Source organism: Dromaius novaehollandiae, chromosome Z, assembly GCF_036370855.1.
Source record: "Dromaius novaehollandiae isolate bDroNov1 chromosome Z, bDroNov1.hap1, whole genome shotgun sequence".
Lineage (NCBI taxonomy): Eukaryota > Metazoa > Chordata > Aves > Casuariiformes > Dromaiidae > Dromaius > Dromaius novaehollandiae.
Window position 1 is genome coordinate 49,582,102 of NC_088132.1, and position 22,006 is coordinate 49,604,107.

At 33.5% G+C, this 22,006-nt stretch overlaps 1 protein-coding gene across 2 annotated transcripts in view; it reads left to right on the forward strand.

Annotated features, from left to right (window-relative positions):
- LOC135323427 (uncharacterized protein KIAA0825-like) overlaps positions 1–22,006 on the forward strand; it is a 253,838-nt gene that overhangs the window by 99,845 nt on the left and 131,987 nt on the right. For both annotated transcript variants that reach the window (XM_064501466.1, XM_064501467.1), the window contains 5 exons: positions 1,466–1,579; positions 8,171–8,310; positions 16,431–16,622; positions 18,588–18,821; positions 19,938–20,346. In XM_064501466.1, coding sequence (XP_064357536.1) covers positions 1,466–1,579; positions 8,171–8,310; positions 16,431–16,622; positions 18,588–18,821; positions 19,938–20,346 — 1,089 coding nt within the window. The remainder of the gene's footprint in view (positions 1–1,465; positions 1,580–8,170; positions 8,311–16,430; positions 16,623–18,587; positions 18,822–19,937; positions 20,347–22,006) is intronic.

Genomic DNA, 22,006 nt, shown 5'->3' on the forward strand with positions numbered 1-22,006 from the left:
CAGACTGACCTTATAGACATGTAGCTGCACTTGTAAATTATGTATGTATAATTGTGAAAAACACTTAAAAGATAATTTTAAATAATTAAATGACAAAACACAAATGTGTTTTGCCATTCGCCATTGTGATAATGCACCCTATAAAGAAACAGGAGATTTTCCATTTTAGGTGAGGAAATCTTGAAGGCTGTGTTTCAGTTAGTTTCCATTCTATCTCCTGTTTTAAGTGTATCGATCTACTGTCACTGTTTCTATATCATGGGAGTGGCTTTTCTATGTCACGTAAAGATTCTGCTGTCCTGGGAAAATTCTCATCTCTCTTCCTGAGGTATTTTAAAATGCCCTTCTATTCTTACTGTAGTAGAAAGAATACGTAGTCACAATTGGGCTTTAATGAACTGCTCCAGAAAGGAAGCAAATATACTATAAATGGGTTCTATGAAAATGGGATTTTTAAAGGTATTTACTTTCTTTATATATCTTAAAGTCACAACCATGATGGATAAAGAAACAAACTTTGGGGGAGTGAAGTTGTTAAGATGAAAAATTCATGACCAAATAAGTTGAAAAATAACCTTCAAAAGCGATGCTAATTAATTATAGTCAACTGAAGATGGACATAAGGGACTATATGAGTTCTGCTGGAATTGTACTTGGTGTAAACGAGAGTGAAAAGAGGAGAGGCTAGGGGACATCTGTTTTTATCATGTTATTACATCCTAATGATTGCTACAGCATTGTAACAAATATTAATGCATTTATTATTCGTTATTGTTAAACAATAATTAGATGCATTAAGTAAATTATATAATCATTTATGTATGTAAATATAATGTAATTAATTAATTGAAGCAATAATTTTTATTATTATTTGTTTGGACATGACCTGATTTTTGCCTCTTGCATCCTTCAGAAAAGAGAGGTAATGGAGGAGTGGCTTTAAACTAGCTTATCTGATTCTTCACCAGTCCTTATGTTTGAAAACTGCAGACATTTCAACCACTAATTCTGTTCCTCACAATCCAGGGAAGGAGGAAAATCTCGTTCAGATTTTTTTGCCCAATTTAATCCAAAGTCTGTGTCTCCTTGCATGTCTTTTGTAAAAGATAAACTATTATCACTTCAAAAGATATTTTACTTTTGATTATGGTCAAAGTATTGATAACGTGATGCCTGTATTACGTAGAAAGAAAAGGAGAGCAGAAATGAGTGTTTAAAGAGTTACTTATTCAATACATTGTTGGTCATAGTTTGGAAACATGCTATATAAGAACAAAAAAATGAAGAAAACTGTGCTTTAACTGTTCATTGACAGTGCTAGAAACTAAGCTGCAAAAAAGTGAAAGTAAGATATGAACTGACATTTTTAATACATTTGATCAATACCTTTACTTACATACATTTAATACTAGTGTTCTTAAGGAATTTTTAGTCTTTTATTTAATTCAGTTATTTGTTTTTTCAGGACATTTCTGAACAATTCTGGTGAACCTCTTTCTCAAGACTTTTCAAAAGAAATCTTCAATCATCCATTACACTGGTTATCTTGCATACCATCATCCTGCTCTTCCTTACTTAAGTGAGTATTAAAGTTGATTGTTGTAAGAGAAGGACCAGATAATCAATATCAGTCAAATACTGTTACGACATTTTGAAAATAATGTCTGAATAAATATCTAATTAATATTCTGGTGAAACAACATAGAAGGATTTTTTGAAATTCATTTCAAATTTCCCTAATCTTTGCACTTTAAGCATCTATAAGAAAGGTCACGGTGAAAGCAGTGCACTGTATATTTTTTGCCAGAATATTCATTATGTTTGATATTTGAATTATCTTCAAGGTTTTTTGCTTTAATGAAAGAATACGTAGCTCTTGACAATAATGTAGTTCATCACAGGTGCAGTTTTCAGAGATTATAATTAAAGGGGAGAAAAAGAATTTGAGTCTTTCTGTTTATGATTGCTGGTTGAAAAAAAAGGTTTGATATATAAATAACTCATTGAAAATATGCATCTTGATCATAGTTGATTTTTTTCAGAGATTACTGCATGATTAGAGGCAAAAGCTTAATTTCTCTTTCTGTGTCACTGCATATAATGACAAGCTACATATGAGACATATGCTACCAGCTGTGCTGTCATTCCCTTTCTAATTTTGAACCTGAAGCACTCCCACACCAGTGTCGATCCTCTCCTAACCCCTTCTCCTCCTCCTCCTCTCCAAAAGTTGTTTCCTGAGAGATTTTCACTTTCCACTTTCATAAGAAGCTGTGTTTGAGAGATTTGTTTTTGTGTTTTCTGAAAAAATATTTGTATATTTAAGAGGAATTCATTATCATATGAGTGTGACCTAATTGAAGACCGATGTGCTATGGATTTATGACCTCTTACCTTCATCATCTCCATCACAATAATATATTCTTTATGATTTTACCACTTACTACACAAAACATCCTGTTTCCTTTCCACAGCCCTCACCTCCACTTCTTGTCAGCAATACTGTTATCTCCTTCTCTAGTGCCTCTGATATAGCCCCTGAGCAAGAGGTAATAAATGCTGTGACCAAGTCAGTTGTGTGTGCACTGATTGACCAATTTAAATGCCAAACAGAATGAATAACCGTTGAATTGAGACAGCATCCTTTTCCCTGCTAGAAATAGTAATTTAAATTTTTCTAAAGCTTAGAACATCCTGTGTTTGTGGTATCTCTACCTCACAATCAAATTTCAATGAAATTTGTCAGTGGTTTTATAAGGTAGGCATGGGTGGAGAGAAAGGGCAGGAGAAAGGGGAAGACCAGAGAGGGAAGGACTGCACAATCACTTAGGAAGGGATCTACTCTATTTCTTAGGAAATTTATGCTTCATTAAGGACTCACTATTAGGGAAGGTGATGAGAGTTTTTGAGCTTTTTGATCCCCTCATTCAAGGGCAGTACTCAGAATTTAAATTAGGCTGTGAATTATGAGTTTTGGAAGATGACTTTCCTGACAAGTACTCTCTGCACAGAAGTATGTAAAGAAAATGCTGTTACCATTTCAGTCACTGACTGAATACTCTTTTCTGAAGTGGAATTAAGATTTTATGGATGCTATTTAGACAGTTTTGTCTCGAATAAATAGCAGAAGCTATTCCAGTACTATTTAGTACTGACATATTTTCACTGGATGGAAGGAAGTTGAGAAAATATATATGTATCTTCCTGGCCACCAAAGTAGTGACTTTATTATCAGATTTATATGGGAAAAATGTGAAATAAATGAGAAAGCACATCCCAGAGGTAATACAGCTAGTGTGCCTGTGCAATGACATTCCATGTATATATAAAGCCATCTGTACTGTCCTGGTGATAATGAGTGAACTACATTATTAAAATATTTAATATCCTCTTTCAACAATATAACTTTTAGCTGTTCAGAAAAATCAGTTAAAGAACCTGTGTATTAAAGAAGTAATGTAACTTGAGGCACATATTCTGAGGTGTCACAATTTCATTATCAATATTTTATACGGTGTATTTATGTTATGGAAGCTTTTCCTTTTTTTCAAGTATTATATTTAGAATATTAGAAAGAGAGGTTATTTTTAAGCATTGCAGAAAGTTGTTTGGTCAGAGGATCCTAATCTTCCTAGATCATTTTATGCTTTTACTTTCTATACTTAATAAAATATGATTATGTTTACTGTCCATAACTAAATTGAGAGCGCATTCCATTGTAAAGGTCCTAGCTGAGGGTGCCTAATTTCTAACTTAATTCTGAAGACACTAACTCAGTGTAACTATTTTATGTATTTGCTTTTTTTAAGCTTGTAGATTTGCCTTGATATTTCAAGAGAAACTTTTGCTAGTCTCTGAAATTATTTTGGTTACAAATTTATTATGCAACCTGTTTTATTACATTATTTCTGGTGCCTGGATAAGGCTATAGTCTGTTTTATCTATTTGATTTAAACATCTTTGTCACTGTTGTTTAAAATGAATGAGAGTTAACTTTCATTTGTCTTATAAAATGTTGAATTTATCATTTTATTTTTTTTTTATCTTGGATACAGGTAAAATAAATGGTTGCCTTTCAAAATAAATAAGTATTGGTTATAATTTATGTTAATATTTGTTTAGTGGTTGCTTTGATTCATTCTTTTCTTTATTTGGGGTTTCTAATCATACCTTTTGAAAATCAGAGTTCCGCTTTTTTCTCCTGCTGTATAAAACTGAACATTTATATGTGTGATATTTATATGTACTTCACCTTTTGTCACTTTTTATGAGGCTAGTCTTATTTTCACTAGTACTGAGCTACAAGGATGAGAGAACATATGCCTCTCCATATGCACGTTACAAAACTTCTCAGTGCATTTATTGGTGCTAGCTTCATGGCTGTAGGGAATGTCTGCTATATTTTATTTTTCCTCTGAGTGAGTCACACCATTGTACATTTCAATTTGCAAGAGGCTTAAAGAGCCAAGAACTGGTGTATATTACAACATGATAACTTCCCATCTGGTCAATGACAGACGAGTTCTATTTCAACTCAAATATTCTAAAAATGGCATTTATTTCTAAAGTCATTTCAAATATTATCCTTCATATATCTAATTGACCAAGCTTGTCCCTTTTCTTATATTTTGAAGGCAATGAATGACCTTATTAGACATGAGAGCATGTGGAATTCAAGCAAGAAGATAAATACAGTGAAACTGGCTCATATAATTTAAGTGAATTAGTGAAATGTTGAATTTACAAATGTTACATAGACAAATGTTGAGTTTGATCTCCTCCAGATCACTAAATCTATTGATCTCAGTACTATTACCAGTTTGAATTTAAACTTCAATTGTTAACTACTAATTAAGTCTTGACATACATTAGAGTTTATGGATTTATAACTAATCTTTAACATATAGACTATAAAATAAAAACTATTAAGAATGTAAAGCATTAATATTTAAAGTTTGATCATACTATAGATTTTAAATATGGAAATGTTATTTTGGCTGCAAGTTCATTCAAGATTTAAAAGTATACATGTATATATTTTTTTCATAAATATTATTAGAATCTAGTATGTGCTCATACATGAAAATGTCATTGTTGAGACATTGCTACACTGTTGGGAATTACTAAAAAAAGATGTACGTGATTTTTCATGGCACTTACATTGCTTATCCACTCAGGCATTTGCCTCACTATTACAATGCCACATGCCAAGGTGAATAAACTGCTCCTCTACTAAGAGACCTATTACAATCTTAACTGTGAAGTTTTGGCATAATACTGTGATGTGAAGGCGCTGATGGGAAAGGAAGTTGTGGAAGTTCTGTATTCTTAGGTTGCCTCAAGGTTGCCCTGCAGTAGCCCTGGCATACTATTTTTTTGGTAATGGAAATACATATGTGAAGGACTAAACAAGAGCACTATGTCAGGTGGTGTTTTCATTTCCAGGCATTGTAGGTTTGTATTAGGTGTACTATCTGTATGGATACCTTAATGGAACAGCAAAGTTTTTGTGCAGTTTTTTCTCAGTTCTGTGGGAGTTTTTTGTTTTGTTTTGTTTTACTGCATGTGTGCAGAGGCAGGTTGTGGCACACTTGGCAGAGTCAGATGGTCCTAGATATGTGGAACATAACAGAAGTTTCCTTCCATTAGAACAACCACATGAACCCATTTTAGTTCTGTTCCAATGGCTGCATATAAATGGCACATAAAGTTTATGTGCAGACGCATATAAATCCTTCTCTAGTCTGACAGGAAAATGCATCTCCTGACGAAGGAGGCTTTAACTGATACTGAAGGTGTTATGTGTGTGCTGGCAGATAAACTTTATGCCTGTATAGTTTATGCGTCAGTGCATATGTAGTTTTTACACTGATGCATGTAAAATTTATGTGCATAAAGTTTACATATGCAGTGCATAAACTTTCAATGTTAGCAACTATTGTTGCATAAACTTGTAGCCAAATGAATAAATATAATAGCTAAACATCAAGTGAAACTTAATTTAAGAACCCTCAATCTTTTATATAAATATAAAATTACTTTATATGTCAGTTGGTAATGAGGAATTAGGCTTTCAAGGAAAAATTTTACTCACAACCCAGTTTTGAAAACCCTTATTAAAAATGTCTCAAGAAAAATAAAGTAATAAATACAACATCCATAAAAACATTCCTTTGCAAAATTTCACATCAGGAAAACATTTAATTTCGAGGGGAAAGTATGTTTTTATGTATCATTTTAGCAAGCTTTAGAGCACATCGTTAACTTACAGCATCACTGTTATAACCTTGTATAATAAAATCAGTAGTTGGCACTTGGAAAAAAATTAAATTTGTATATTCAAACACAAATAACTTTCAGTGATTTGACTTTCTAAATTGCTATTTGTAAACTTTTGTATAAAGAAGTCTATTTTTCAAGACAAGCTAAAAATCATTTTTCATTGATTCTTTTATTGATTAAGGAGTTATTTGTCTATGGTGCCATTTTTTCATCCCGTCTGGAAAACTCAAATATAGGGACCTTTAGAGAAGGCTGAAGATTTCCTTTATTCTACAGAAAAAATACTGAATATTCCCCAGAAGTAATACCTGGGCAATAAAAGTCAAATTGCAAAGGCTATTCTGGCTCTTTATCTTATTCCCAAAGCAATGCCAGAATTTTTATTTTCTTCTGAGTGGCAATAGAAGGAAGAGCAATATGCCAACCCATTTTACCATGGGCGTTTCTTTCATCCTTCCCTGCTTCCTCTCAAAGGTGAGACATGGAGGTGTTAATAATGTGAGTGAAAGATGACCTGTCGTCATTTGGCCTCTGGGAAAATTATACTGGAAAAATCATCCCCCATCGTAGGGGGAAATTTCTCCATTTCTCCTTGCAGGATCCTTGCAGGCAGAGTCTAAAGACCTGATTTTAGAAGTCCATTTGATTAGACAACTAAAATTGAGAGGATCCCTTTCCCCTGAGATCCTTTTCCCGGGGAAAAAACTGCACTTTCTGAGAGCATTTTTTAGTGGCTACTCTTTTTTTTTTTTTTTTTTTTTTTTTTTCTTCACTGCTTTGATATGAGACTGACTCCCCTCTGTGTTAGTGGGCTGGGAAATGTACATTAACATCACTGCAGCTTGCAGATCTTCTGCTCAACAAGTATAGAAGCGATAGAAGCGGGATACTGTAGGGGACAGAGGAACTGATGGTCTCCACTTTGCCATCAGCAGCAGACTTACCCCATGCAGTTCCATGCAGAGAGGTAACTTGGGGGTTACTACACACTTTTATGTCCCAGGGGTTGTCAAAGAAACAGGTGGAGGGCATATGAGAAGGCAAGTATGCAATGAGAGGAGCAGCTGGGTGGGATGTGGAGCTTTTCAGATGGCAGAAGAGCAGCAAGGAGGGGCAGGGATAAGAACTCCAATCCCAGAGAGGCTTCTTACTGAGCTCAGGAAAGATTTTGTAAAACTGAAATAAAAACTCATCATTTTGATTATGCCGGTTTGAGTCTTGCTGCTAGTGTTGGATAATTGGCTGAGCTCAGAGGAAGGCCTGGAATATTTCTGTTTGGAAACTTCACCCTTTGCAAAACATGAAAATAGAAAACAAAGAACAAACAACTATTTCCTTAAACTAATGAGTTCATACCACGCTTTCTCATGCCTCACTGCAGGCAAAGCAGCGTCCCAATGAATCTAGTATTTCAGGCAGATTTTTCAGGACACATAAGAACTGTTTAACTTTGTGCAGTTCTTGCAGCCTCTTTGAGACTTCTCCCTGTTTTGTTATTTATCAGCTTCATATACTTCATTCAGGACATTTCAGAGCTCTTACTAAACAATTAATGTAACAGTGAACTGAAAAATAAGATCCTCAAATTTATTCAGGCACAGAAAAACCCTTTTTGCCTCATGGAACAACATGGCTCCATGAAAGATGTGAGGTTACTTTGTATCAGTTATAACTTTGGCAGACTACCAAATGTTAATTTGCTTTTAGCTAGTTGAGATTAAATGTAATTCCTTCCCTGAGCTGCCTTAAAGTAAGCAAGCATGAAAGCATTTTCAGAGTAATCTGGGAGGAATTGACATTTAAAGGAGTTAGCATTACATCTGCACTTTAAGGATATTAATTTCATAGATAAATTAACTACATTTTTCTCTGTCTTTCATTTTGAAAGGACTCCATCAGTCAGAGAAATGGCAGCCCAGGGTCAGCTGAAACTGCTCTTATCCCAACCATACTGTAATTTGAACTTGCTTTTGGAAATATTGCTACATCATGATTGTCTCTTAGTGAGAATTTTACTGAGGAGTTCAAGTAAGTATTTATACTGTTTATTCTTGTAGTGATATCAGTGAGAAACACAAATTCATTTTTAACTACTTAAATATTGAGGGAAGTCTGTCAGCCATTACTGGGTATCAGCCATTCAGTTAGCAGTAGGACAGTTCTTGAAAAGGAAAAAAGAAAGATTTATCACTTTTTAATGAGAAAATTTTGCAGTCAATCTGTGAGCATTCATAGTTTGAGAACAGACAACAATTTAATAAAATATTCTCCTCTCATAAATGCAAAAGTCTAAATGAATTTGAACTTAATAGAGCTTTGATACCACAACTGCTCTACATAGAATATTGATTCACACTTTTAAAAATCTAAAAGATCACTTTCAAAATTACATTTCAACACTGAAAAGTTTCATAGAGATTTTGCTTAAATTATTTATATGTTTGTTGCTGCAGGCATTCTGGAAGTACGTTTGTGTGCTTCCTCACATTAATACTCCTAAGATTAATGTCTTTATGAAAGAAGAACAAATAGAAGAATGGTTCTACAAGGTTCTCTTTTTATTCTGCTAACCCTGTGTTTGAAACAAACTCTATTATCACATCTTTCCTTTTAATAGTTTTCAAATGAAGTGACCAGATTGTTGAAAAGTTAATGGTATAATCACCTGTTTGACATAATTTTTTAGCAGTATTGAATGAGAGTCTCCATTTCTATCTTTCTGTACCGAAGGAATACTCACTACTTATCAAACAAACTATTAGGTCCACATAATATTAAATAATTTAATTCTGTCATTTTAAAATGGTCTAACATTTGTCAGGGGTACAACATTGCTTCAACTTCTGTCATGCATCTTATTGAGAGCTGCACTGCATTCATTCACTTACCTATTCAAATACCTGTCATCTTTTACAAAGACTGACAAATGTTCGATCAGGATCATATTCTTACCCTAGTGTTATCCAGCATTGAATTTTACTAACTGCTTAAATTATCACAAGGATGAAGTGACAGAATGTATTAATCTATTGACTGACCAACCCCTTGAGCTTCAGGGAAATACATGCTACTTTGAGTTAGAAATTATGCTCTTTACAGAGATGGTATTAACGTAGCTACAATATTGATATGAATAAACTTTCACTTTATATAAAAGTTGAAACTTCCAATCATGTGTCTTTTAGATTCATTTTGATGGGATTAATTAGCTAATGGTAAAATAATTGTATTCTTTATATCATTAATTTGGTAGAAAATAGAACTTTAAATTATATAAAAAGTATATTATATGGATCAATACAATACATTTATCAAACAGCATTGCCTACATGCAGCTTTACTTACGCTAGATAAGCTAAAATATTTTTGATAATGTGAGCTCTTTTATATAATAGTACAAGAAAAGTTGCACTAATAAGCTATACTTAGCAATAGCAATGACAGTTTTGGATTCTTTTGTTCAGCAGGATAAAACACTTCCAGAAATTCAGAATCTGTACTCATCAACAGTAAAACTTTGTAATGTGTACCATCCTGTGTAAAAACAGATAAAAAGAGAGTTCACTGTAGGTTTTGAGTGAATTGCCCTACTGATAACAAAACTGCCCAGTATTTAACTAAATGATAAAGAAAAATGTAAGAAGGCTTTTCCTATTTAAAAAATTCTTTTCTTTTCTTCTCCCTTTCAAAATAATGCCAGTAGGCATTAATTCTTTTTAAAAGGGTACTTATATGCAGATGTTTTTAGTTAGCAATTGTGATTATTTGTATTGTGGCAAAACTTTGCGATACTTATAGTGGATATCACACAAATGCATTTAATTTTATTGTGCTCCAGTTGTTCTCACATTGTCATGGTTCTCATACGATCTCATGGTGAATGTCAGAAACGAGGAATTTTTCCCATCATAGTAGGGAGTACCGCTGGGATTAACAAAGCTGTCTCAGTAGAAAGAGCATTTTGAGGACTGCACATACACATGATTTATTAGAGCTAAATCCTATTGTATGATATATGTTTATCATATTTGGTGAAGCTATTAAAACTCCATGTCTGTAAATATAAGCTATCATTAAAAAAATTCAGGTTTTTTATTCTCATGATTGTGAAGAAAAACTTAAAAAAATAAAATAAAATAAAGATTGGTCTAGTACCAATTTAACTGAATTTGGATTTAAAGTTAAGACCAAAAAAAGCCCTTTAAGGGATACCATGGAACTTGAAATATTTTTAATAGCAGTGCACAAAGGGAATAGTAATGGTGAAGACGAAGACTAATTATGAACTTGCCATGACTCTAGTAAGACTAGTTCTATAGCATATACTTATGAAACAAAAGGTTATTCTAAATTGATTCATTGTATTTTTCTAAGAGATACAGATTTAGTTTACAACATTGCAAGTTGTTAATAGTAGTAGAAGTAAGGGAAATAGTTCAAGTAAATGCTGGCAGTTTGAAGAGAATGAACACGCAAAAATAACATAAAATTAAAGTTAACCAGGATAAAATTTCACAAATGCTTAAGAAGCCTGTCTTTCCAGTTCAGGAGTAGAAAAGACCCAAGCTTAAGTGACAAACTTTGGACATACCTCTCACCTCAAAGTTTTTTATCTAAGTCTGCAAAGGGAGGTGACAAGATTTGGACTTTTGTCAATTTATGTGCAATATGATGTATGAAATGTACAGAAAAAGCAAAATCCTCCTCAAATATAAAATTATTAGAGCAAACATATAAGTCATAAAACAGGTGAACCAAAACTGAACCACTTATTTGTCTCAAGTGAGTAAAGCAACTGGGGAAAACACACTTTTAAAAAAAAAGGTTGGACAATTTCTCAGACCTCTGTAACTTAAACTAGAATTCTAGATAATCTAGGTATATTGAATTACAAGCAACAAATAGAGGAATAAAGAAAAGTTTTCTTACATGAGTTATTGAATCCAACAGATGCTGATTTGGAAAAAGGAAGGATGAAAAAGACCTTCTGCCAGACTTGCTCTAAATGTGCAACATGTCAGCAGAACAATCTATGGCTTCTCATTTGAGAGTCTTTTTTACCAGGAACTATTCTTCACATAATAAAGCAAAAAGTAGTAGCTATACTGAACTACACTGGCCCAGCACAGGATCAATACCAAGGGGAACCTATTCAGTCAACAGCCACCTCACCGTTTACCAATAGTAGATAAGAAGGAGGTCACTGAGAAATCATCAACAAGGCGCATCCAAGGCCTTCAGTTAGTCCTTAGTCCTCCGTCATACTTTTGTTTAAGAAGAAGAGATAATAGAACCAGATTAATTGTGGATAATAGAAAATGAAATGAAGCCCCTTTAAAGAATTCTTATTCATTACGATGAATACATGAGACTTCAGTTGTTTCAGGGATTTAACTTATTTTTTTACATTCATCTTTAAAAGTGAATACTGTCGTGTGGAAGTAGACTGGAAGAAAACTGTTTTCACAGCAGAACAAGGCCTTTGGCAGTTTAACTGAATATTTTTGGCTTGCACAATGCATATTTGAGAGACTGATGGAAAAGGCTATCATATAGCCTGTATAGTTGCACCTAGATGATATCCTAGTCCTTGCTAAAACTTTGAAACAAGAACTGATAGTGACATTTGCAAGTGTTCTGTGATAAGTTTAAGGCTGCCAATATGAAACTGAACCCAAAGAAATGTGAGTTGTTTCAAAAAGTACACACGTAATCAGTTGGGGGAGGGAGTTTCCATTAAGAAACAAATATGCCATGCAGTACCAACCAACTCGCTAGATACTAACAGATATGAAGAGTTTTCTAAGACTGTGCTTCTATAAACCAATTTCTGCCAAGAGGAAACAACTTGATAATATATTGTGTGGAAAGAAAGGAATTCTTTTTTGTCTACCTCTATTCTGTGCCTCTTCTGAGCAGCTCTTTACCCGCCATAGCATCTTACAGTAAATGGCACTGATTTTCTGTAAATTGCCTAATGTAAGAGTACAAGGTGGTAACTTTACAAGCTGACCTTGCTTATGACTCAGACAGAACTTTTAGTGACAGTGGTGGGTTATTACAGAAGAAAATGTTCATTCTATAAATAATTTTTTGTCTCCATAAAGAACTTCTGTCATTGGTTAAATGTGTAGAGCAATTTTAAAACTTTTGTTTAAGGTACTTGAGGCTAATTATTTTTGTGCTTCCTTGTAAAAACTCCTTGGATTCAGGAATCCTGAGACACAACCTGCCAGGCTGAAAAAAGTGCTAGTCCCATGGTTCAGGCAGACAGTTTTGGGAAAATGTGGTCATGCAGGTTTTTTGTTGAGACAAAGCTCAGGCCATTAATATGCAACACTGTCCCCCTTTGAAGAGCAAAAAATTAATTTCTTGGAGGAATTTATATGCTTATGAAGAGATGGCTCTCTCCTCCAGATGTTTCTAGATCATCCACTATTAGGCTAAATACAGGCTTGCTAGAATAGACTCTAGAACACCTGAAAGTTTTCCTAGCTTCTTCATGATATCAAACTCTATAATGATAGCTGAACATCATAAGATTAGAAAATGATTTTGAAGGCAGTTTCTCCTCAAAATACCAGCCTGACCAAAACTTTTGTTGATACCGTACTTGCATAACCAATGCGGTAAAATGATAGAAGGGTTTACTGGAATGTTATAGTTCTAGCTGGAAGAACAATGGCAAAGGGACCTTAATCAGACATCCTGTTCCTTTCAATGACTTGCCAGTGATGACCTAAAGAAAGGAGTAAGCAGTTTTAATGGAATTTTTGAAGTATCAAGTAGGAATATCTGTTTGGACTGTAACTGAGCCTTGACAAAAAATCACTAGTGTCTGTTGATAAAATGTGAAGATAGTCTTTGATAAATTATAAGACATGATCATATGGACAGTTTTTCAAAGTAAAGACCTAGCCAGTTCTGTTAGGAACCTCTTCATACAGTAGAGCTGTAAAATGAATGTAATTTAAGAGCGTGACCTGTTCAGTATCAATCCCAATAAGTGGAGTAATACAAAACATAATGTGGCCATAGGCCTAAATTCAATATTGTCCCATCAAATTTTGGCTATCAGAATGCCAGGATTTCAGCATATTACCCATTAAAAGCAAAGCTGGAGGGATTATGATAGTGATGATTTTTCTATTTGACCCAGGTAGACAGATTTCACAGAAGCAATTAACCTAGGGATTCATTAATGGAAGCTTCTTCCCAGATGGTTGAAAAGAAATTGTTCAGGGAGAAAAAAATTCTAAAGGAGGTTGAATGAGAGTAAAATAGTTTGGGATTAGTGATGTATACACAGAGTACTAGTTTGCTGATATGTTAATAATTAAGGTCAAATGATCTAAAGTTTGTTATATATTTCCTTCTGTCTTGTATTGGGTTTTTTATTTGTCACAAGCTTAGGATTCAATGGATTCATAGGTGGCAGCTAATATGGGGGATATTATAGTTTGGATTTTACTAAATCGAAAGGGGTGGGATTAAGATCCTCATTTCGTTCAAGATAGAAGTAATATGATCTTAAATTCCATTTTGGAATAAAAAACTAAAATAATAGACTTTCTGCCAAAATGAAGTCATTTTCAAAGTTACAATAGATTCTAGCTGTCAAGGCTGACTGGAGAATGATTGCATTGGAGAGGTGTGTCTCTATGGGAGACAAGTAAAATGATCTACCAGAACAGCTATAGAAAAGGAATAGGAAAAAAAAGCCAATGACAGAAGAAGCACTGAGAACATAGCTCAAAGAAGCAAGGAGCATGGAGTTCCTACTGAAAGAGGTTTGATCCTATAAATGATGAAAATACATCCTTTCTGCATTCTTTATATTCTCGTTGGCTGCTGTTATTTAAATTACCAAGAAAACAGAAGTTCGATGTTTTTTGCAAATAAAAGAACTGTATTAGAAATAACTTGTGTCCTCATCAGTTTCTTTTAAGATACATTTCATGACTAACCTGGTAGCAGATAGGAGCTGGATCAGTGTGATAATGTCAGCAGGTTACTGGCAGGTATTTCTATCAGTAGAAAAGAAATACGGATAAATTATGCTTGTAGTGCTGCCTCTTTCAAGAGGTGTTTTGAATATATAGCACCATCCAAAGAGATTAAGTGCATTATTTTGACATAGGAAGATTGCTTCATCATGACTAGTTAAAACGTAACTGTTAATTGCAAAATTCTCAAAATATCCAATTTTCTCACAAAGATACTTATTATTGTAATTATTATTATTAATTATAATGTGTATTTATTATGATATCCTTTCTGCATATGGTCTATGGGAATACCAAACAGCAAATTTTCTTTAACAGGTACCTAAGATACTTATATATCCATATTTATAGAAGTACTACTAAAACGAAAAAGAAGCATACCCTCTGAGCTACCTGTTGGAGTTTTAGCTTCACAAATTAGCTTTTGATACACAAATGTACTGAGCGGAAAAAAAGAGAAGTATATAGTGGGAAGCATCAGTGGGCAATAAGTATCATGCCTGTCATATAAATACAGTTCTTACGTGATGATTAACAAGAAGTCTGTATTGGAATTCAAGCTAAGATGAATATTTAATGTTATGACAGGTAAGCTAATAAATGTTAAAGAAAAAATTTTAACGGAAGAGAAATCTACATATCTTTCTGTAGACTCCTAATTCAAAATATTTAACCAGCTATACAGATCAACTAGCTAAACCTTTAAACTATCTGACATTATCATGCCAGTTTTATCACTTAGAAGACTCAAGGGTGTTGCATTTCAGCTTGAGCTTTGAAGGGTCCTTATCCCTACAATAAGGGCAAAATTTATCTCATGGTGAAACAGGAAAAAGCTGATTAAAGCATGTATTTGTTGTTGTGTTTAGCCTCGGAATGTGTTTCAGTAGTAAGTGTACTTCTTGATTCCCAGAGATCTTTGCTTAAAAGTAAAATATTTGTATAGTTCATATGCTAGCTATAAGAAAATATATGTATAATCCTCCCCAGAAGTCTTTTATACTTCTTTCCATTTATCTGAAGTTATTTGTAATGGGAAAGTTATTAGTAAGGATATTAATAAATTTTGACTGAAACATACTCTGTGACACCATCATAAAGGAAAATTTAGGCTTACTTTCAAATCATAGACACCACTGGACAATGATAGATTTTGAAGGCCAGACGAACCACTAGAAACAAGCAGTCTAGGAATGTGGGCTCTCAGTCTTTCTCCCACACAGGTTGCTAAAGATATGGACAGCCAAAGTGGCAGAAAAGAATGATATTTCAAGCAGAATTGTATCTAATTCAGTCTTCTAAAAACTTTCAGTTTTTTAAACTAGAAATTTAAATGAAAAAGTATTCTACTAGTTCTGCCTCTGGTCATTTGTTATGATCATTAACATCAGAAGTGTATTCCAGAAATATACAGGAAGTTGAGGTCTTTGACATTAGCAAAAGTCAAAGCCATTGAGTTGCTTTGGTTTGAAGACAGGTTTAAACACATCATTATTCTTCGATTGAGAGATTGTTTTATAATTATTATGAAAAACATTTAGAAATATATGTTATGTAAGTAAATATCAATCACATTTACCAAAAACATTAGTTATCTTTAAAAACATAAGTGGCTGTAGCTTACCAGGGCTCAGACTTTGTTTTGGGCAGCTGACTTCTTAATTTCTGCTTATACTGAAAAACAAATCCAACCAATTTTGGGGAGTATGCAGCTGCTACTTTATTTGATTTTATACATCCAACTTTATTTCCGTTATTTCATGTTACTAATATATTGATAAGAAGATTTAAGCATATGGTAACTTTTTGATTGTGATTCTACAGAAATAGTAGAGTTTCATCTGATTAATATTTAATAAATAATCAAATTCAAATTATATGCTGAATGTATTTTGAATTAAAATAGGCATATTCCATAGTTTGTAAACATACTTGAGGAGCTTTTGAATGGCCATATATAATTCAGGAAGACAGTCAAAAGTCATTGTGCAGAACAAGATCAGATTTCAGTATCTGTAAGTATTATTGTTCTTTGAAATATTATTCAGATACAGTTTTCAGTTTGTTTTGATTAATACTGCCTATTACTATGACTCGAATTACTTGGAAATTATGATAACCATGGTTTTTCTTATTTTCAAGGAAATGAAGTGTCGAATTGCAATGAACAAAGTTCTTTCTTAGAGCAGAAAACAGATAACAAAGAGCCTACTCTGATTGAAGCCATCTTCACAATATTGTCTTACTGTATTTTATCGCCCAAATCACTTGGCATTGCTTTTGAGACCTACATGGAAAAGGAGCATCTGTGGGATTGCTTATGTAATATGACAGGTATTTAATTTATTAATACATATTTTAAATCTGATGTTAAACCTCATTACTTTTCAGGCAGGTGCTGCATATTATTTTTACTTTAATAAGTTAGATGAAATGATAGTATGTTACTTCAGAAGTATGTTATAACTGAAGTGTTTAGAGCAATCAGAACACTACAGGCATGGTGTAAATTTTGAAGAATAAAGTAAAGGTTATAGAACAGTGTGGTAGACCAGAAGTCTGATTTCCCTAAGTGTCTATCTTACCAGCAGGTTTGCAGCAGATAATTTCTGTAGCTCATCCGTGCATATAGGTTCTTTGTCTCTGTGCAGTTAAGAGCTCCAGACCTTTACCAGTATTTTTAAGTGGGAAATGATTGAAGGAAAGTGGAGGAAAAAAAAAAAAAAAAAAAAAAAAAAAAAAGAAGAAGAAGGAAGGACTCCTATTGAGGGAGAAATAGTCTGATGGGCTTATAGACTCTGCTGCCATCAGGCAGGCAGACTCCTAATTTTCCATGGAGATGGAGAGCCCCCCTCATGATTATAGTGAATAATGCTGCCCTCCAAAGAAAAGTGGGATTCAACCTGAAAAGGGAAGTGAGGTTTGGATAAATGATCCAAAATATGGGCAAGCTGAAGAGAAAAGAGGGGAAGAAAAGTGGGAGAAAGTATGAGGGATAATAGGAGTATGAAAATCACAAAATAGAAGTTAACGGTGGTCAAAATGTTCACATATTCCTCAGAGGAAAAAAGATTGATTACAAAGAGTAGAAGTCTAAGGCAAAAGAGGAAGAAAAATATAGAAATATTTTATAGAAAGCTTAAGAAAAAACACACAGAGTAGTATAAAACTTGGACCAGTACAGACAAGCAAAAGTTAGGAGGACCTTAGTGAGAAACCTGTTGAAAAATATCTCTGTGTCCTGCCTGACAACTGCTGCTCTATTGCTTTTCTTTTTTGACGTTCATTGAAAATGTCCTGATTGTTCTGAGGGACAATTTTTCTCAGATGTGTACTATGTTCTACAGTTGCCTTTCCCTTAAGCTATTAAGGTCTCCTCCATAAAGCTTCCGTATTCTCCCCACCCTTTTTTTTCATTCGTTCTAAGCTTCTTTCAAAAACCAGTGTCTTCTTGCTTATTGATGGCTTACTTAAGTTCAAGATTCAGGTGAGCAACTGTGTTTTCTAGGAGTAAAAGATTAAAAGGAAAGTGTTCTAAAAGTAAAAGCTGTTGTTTAGCTGTTGTGATGGAAGACTGCTTCAGCATCTGTCTTCACTTGCACCATCAGCTTAACTTCTAGTGGAATTCTGTAGAGGAACTACGTTCTGCATGGCTTCAGGGCTACAGCATAATCCCTTCTTTCTGGAGAAAACAGTCAATTCTGTGTGATTTTAAGAAAGTGGGGAAGGTTGATACTCGTTCTAATGTTATTAACTGCATTTAAAATGTTCTATTTTCAACATGCAATCTCTGATAACAAGCTATGTTTCTGTTGATGACATTTTTATGCATTTTTCTTGCCAAAATATCCTTTTCCCTTTGTTGTTTTCTAATAAAACAGGTTGGTTAGCTAACAAATACAACTTTATTAGTACTATCAAAGACAAGGAGGTAAAGATAAATAGGTATATCTGCTTGCCTCATTAAAGTCTAACAAATAATAAATGTACCCCACATAAAAAGAAGACATCAGTCTGATTGAGTTATGTTTTGAGAAGCATATTGTGTGGGGAAATAAGGAAGAAGAAGGAAATAAATGAAATTATCACTTTTTCCAGTATTGTATTAAGCTGTACATGCTACGTGATTTTTCTCTGTGCTATTTCTTTGATTTGTAACAGACCAACAGTCATGAGTAAGTTATTATGAACCATAATTTTGTTACTTTTCTTTCCATAAGGGTTCTAAAACACTTTTCTGAAACAGATGTACACAAATGTCTACGCTTACTGAATGTTTAATACTTTTTTCTCCTGAAGTTTCCAGCTGTGGTGACTCAGAGCCAGAGGTTATCAGATACTTGAAGATGACTTTGATTAATTCAGTTAAGGGTATAGTGAAGCAGATAATTTCTCTGATGCATTCGTGGGAGGCAACAGAAAACTATGGAACGTATCAGCACAAGCAAATAGTTCCTGAAAGTTTACTGAAAACAATTCCAAGGGAATGGAATTATACACCTCGGGAAATGAAGAGAAAAGAATCTGGGAAATGTAGGTGAAATTTATACTGTTATATAAATTTGTCATAAGAGCTTGTTATGCATTTGCTGAGTTCATACCAAAATTGAACAGGTAGGATTCATGAGTGTTACAATTTGACAATAAACAAAATTATTTCTGAACATACTTTTTAAAGTTTTAGTAGATTTCCAGCATTACAATTCAATACCTCTTTCTTGAGGTTTACACCCTTGCACACACAACTAAGTTTTTTAAAATATCAGTAGTACTTTAAATGTTTTTATCATTTGGCAGTAGTATGATGGGATTCGAAACAGAATAAATAATGTCTATGCTCTTATATTAGTGGCTACAACTAATTCTTCTTATAGCTATCATCTGTTTAATCTGGACTGCTTACATTTAGATATGCAGTGTTGACTGAAATGATACAAACTTGTTCATCCCAACTTCACAACAAAATGATTTATATTTGAATAGCACTAAAACTGGTAATGAATTTGCTAGTGCTTGGTTGTTGAAACAGTCATTAAAGAAAGATAATATACATAATAGGAGCTGTTTTGAACGTAACTGGATGTAAAGATGAGTTCTGGTGTTTACTTTTGTAACCTACTTTGCCTAAAGCCTCCATCATTTTAAAATGCTCGCTTTTGCAAACAATTCACCACAAACTTATTGCTGCCAAAATATTGCCTGAGTTATTTTCAGTAGTTCTTTAGTTTTCTATCGGTCCCTTTCTAAGAAATTTAGTACAATGCTCTATGCTTGAAGTTTTTTTTTTAAAAAAAAATGCAATTTTGAAGCCAGCGTCTTTACCATTTTATTACAAGCCACTCAGAATACCTGGCAGTTATCTTTTTCATTTATTCTGTAATAAATGTGCACAACAGGACTAATTGTTAATAGAATCACAGTCTGAATTCTAAATTTCCTAGGTTCTCTGTTTTCAGTTCATGTTATTGTTGAGATTTGGGGGATTCATATGGAGGAAGCAAATACAAGTCTAGCTACCGTGTTGAGTACTTAGGCTTTTTACCCATTTTTGGTACAAAAGAAAGTTAGAAATTATCATACAACATTCAGAAGCATGCTGTGATAGAACTAGAATGTTAATGTTAATCATATCTTCTTTCTTTTTTTAAGGCTTCACAAGGCTTGCAGCTCAGGCAGTATCTATTGTAATCAGCAAGTTACCTACAGTGATTGCATGTTTGCCTCCCCCAATTAAGTACTTCTTTTTTCTGGCTGAGAGAAAAATGTCAAGAAACTTTGTTGAATTGAAGAAAGCTGGTCTGCTTGTCTGGAACTTGATTGTAATTATATGTCGGATATTTGAGGATGGAAATACTGCAGAACTTTTAACAGGTGCAACACTTGACAGATGGAGCAAAGAAAAACTCAGTTTAGTTCGTGTGTGCTTAGAAAGTATTATGGGAAAACAGAAAAGTGGTCCTAAACAAGTGACCCAGAAGGTTATACAGAGCATTGAACAACAAAGACCAAACTGGATTGAAAGCCAGTTCCTGAAAGCAAGAAAATTGAGCACAGAGTGGTAAGAATTTGCTGTTTTTCAACTGCTGTTGTTTGCTTTTTATTTTACTGGATTATTAATGTGCTTATGGCTATTGTTCAATTTAAAAAAAAATTTAGATGAATAGTGATCTTCTGTTGAATGAAATAGAGTAGTTCTTAGTGTTGATGCTGTTATAATATATTTTTGCAAGTTAATTGTGTGGTTAAAAAAGTAAATGACAATTGTTTCATGGGAACAGTCTATTCATAGACTTAGAGATTTCAGATTTTCATGATGATCTGTAAATGCAGACAATTTATTTGGTACATCTTTTAATATGTGATCAAGTGTACTGACTAGGAGGCACCGTAATGTATTTATAAATGAATTTTGCTATGGTGATTAAATTAAGGGGAAATATAAAAGGTTTTCCATGTTCATTTGTGATTAAAATGTAAGCATACTTCATTTTAAAACATAACAAACCCTGAGGGCAAGTAGGACATATCGAAACAGGACAAGGAAAGTACCTTGCTGTGCCTTTGTGAGGGAATATCAACCTTCTTCCATATTTGACATCCAGCTATAATGTTTTTTCAAGGAGTCGTAAATGTGTTGATAGTCCTGTCTTTTTTATTGTGAATTTGTATGCCATACGTATATTTCTATAAAAAATACTATTTCTTTCTAACATTAAATTTATTGGAGTTACATGACTTAGTGAATTAAATTGTTGACTACTGAAAGTAAGGTTCATGAATATTCTTGAAGGTCACAGTCATTAATATCCTGATGGTAACTGTCTATATAAATAAACGACACAATGATCCTGGATAGGAACCACTGACATCAACCAACAGACTTTCATGCAGTGCTTTAAGGTACAGTATCCTATTTCTATGAGTAGCCTGTTAACGTGAGTAGCAATAAGTGGTAATAGCATCACACAAATGCTCATTGACATTGACCTTTGTAATCTTTACATTTCAATTTAATACTAATTTACAAGCTCTAATCCAGTGATTAAAAGATTGAAGCCAGATGCCAGTCACTGAAAGAGTCATAGGATAAAAAACCATCATAATAATGTGTAGATTGATACTTAACAGAATAGTGCCATAGTACTATTTGTAATGCTACAGAGAGGAGAATAGGTATTTTTAAATAAGGAAATGCAGTGTAAGAAATGCAGTGTAAAAGGGATAAACTCTAAAAACTAAACCTCTGGTATTTGTACCTCTGCTGAAGTTAAGGATTTGAATTTTAATACGTTACTCTTTTCTATTTTTTAGCATATATCAAAAATGCTTTAATACATTTTCCACATCAGGTATCAAACTGTGGGAAATGACTGTCTTTCATCCATAAGTGGAATCTAATGTAAGAATGTTTTCTCTGTTTGTGCAGTGCCAACCCAAGTGAGAAGGTTTTTTTGGACTGGGTCTCCTAATTTTAAGTCTAAGGAACTTAAGAATGCATTACCTATTCCCCAACTTACTGTTTTGTATGATGCAGTTATGAAATGAAATACCCTGACTTCAGTGGCATTTCTGCAATAGAAGCCTAGCATAAATGTTACTTTTTCCATTTTATTTCCAAATACCATGAGTCAATTTCTGGACAAAAATTTGGAGTTAATTAATAGCTAAGATATACAATGCAGAGATAAAATATTGTTATAAAGACAAATTATAAAACT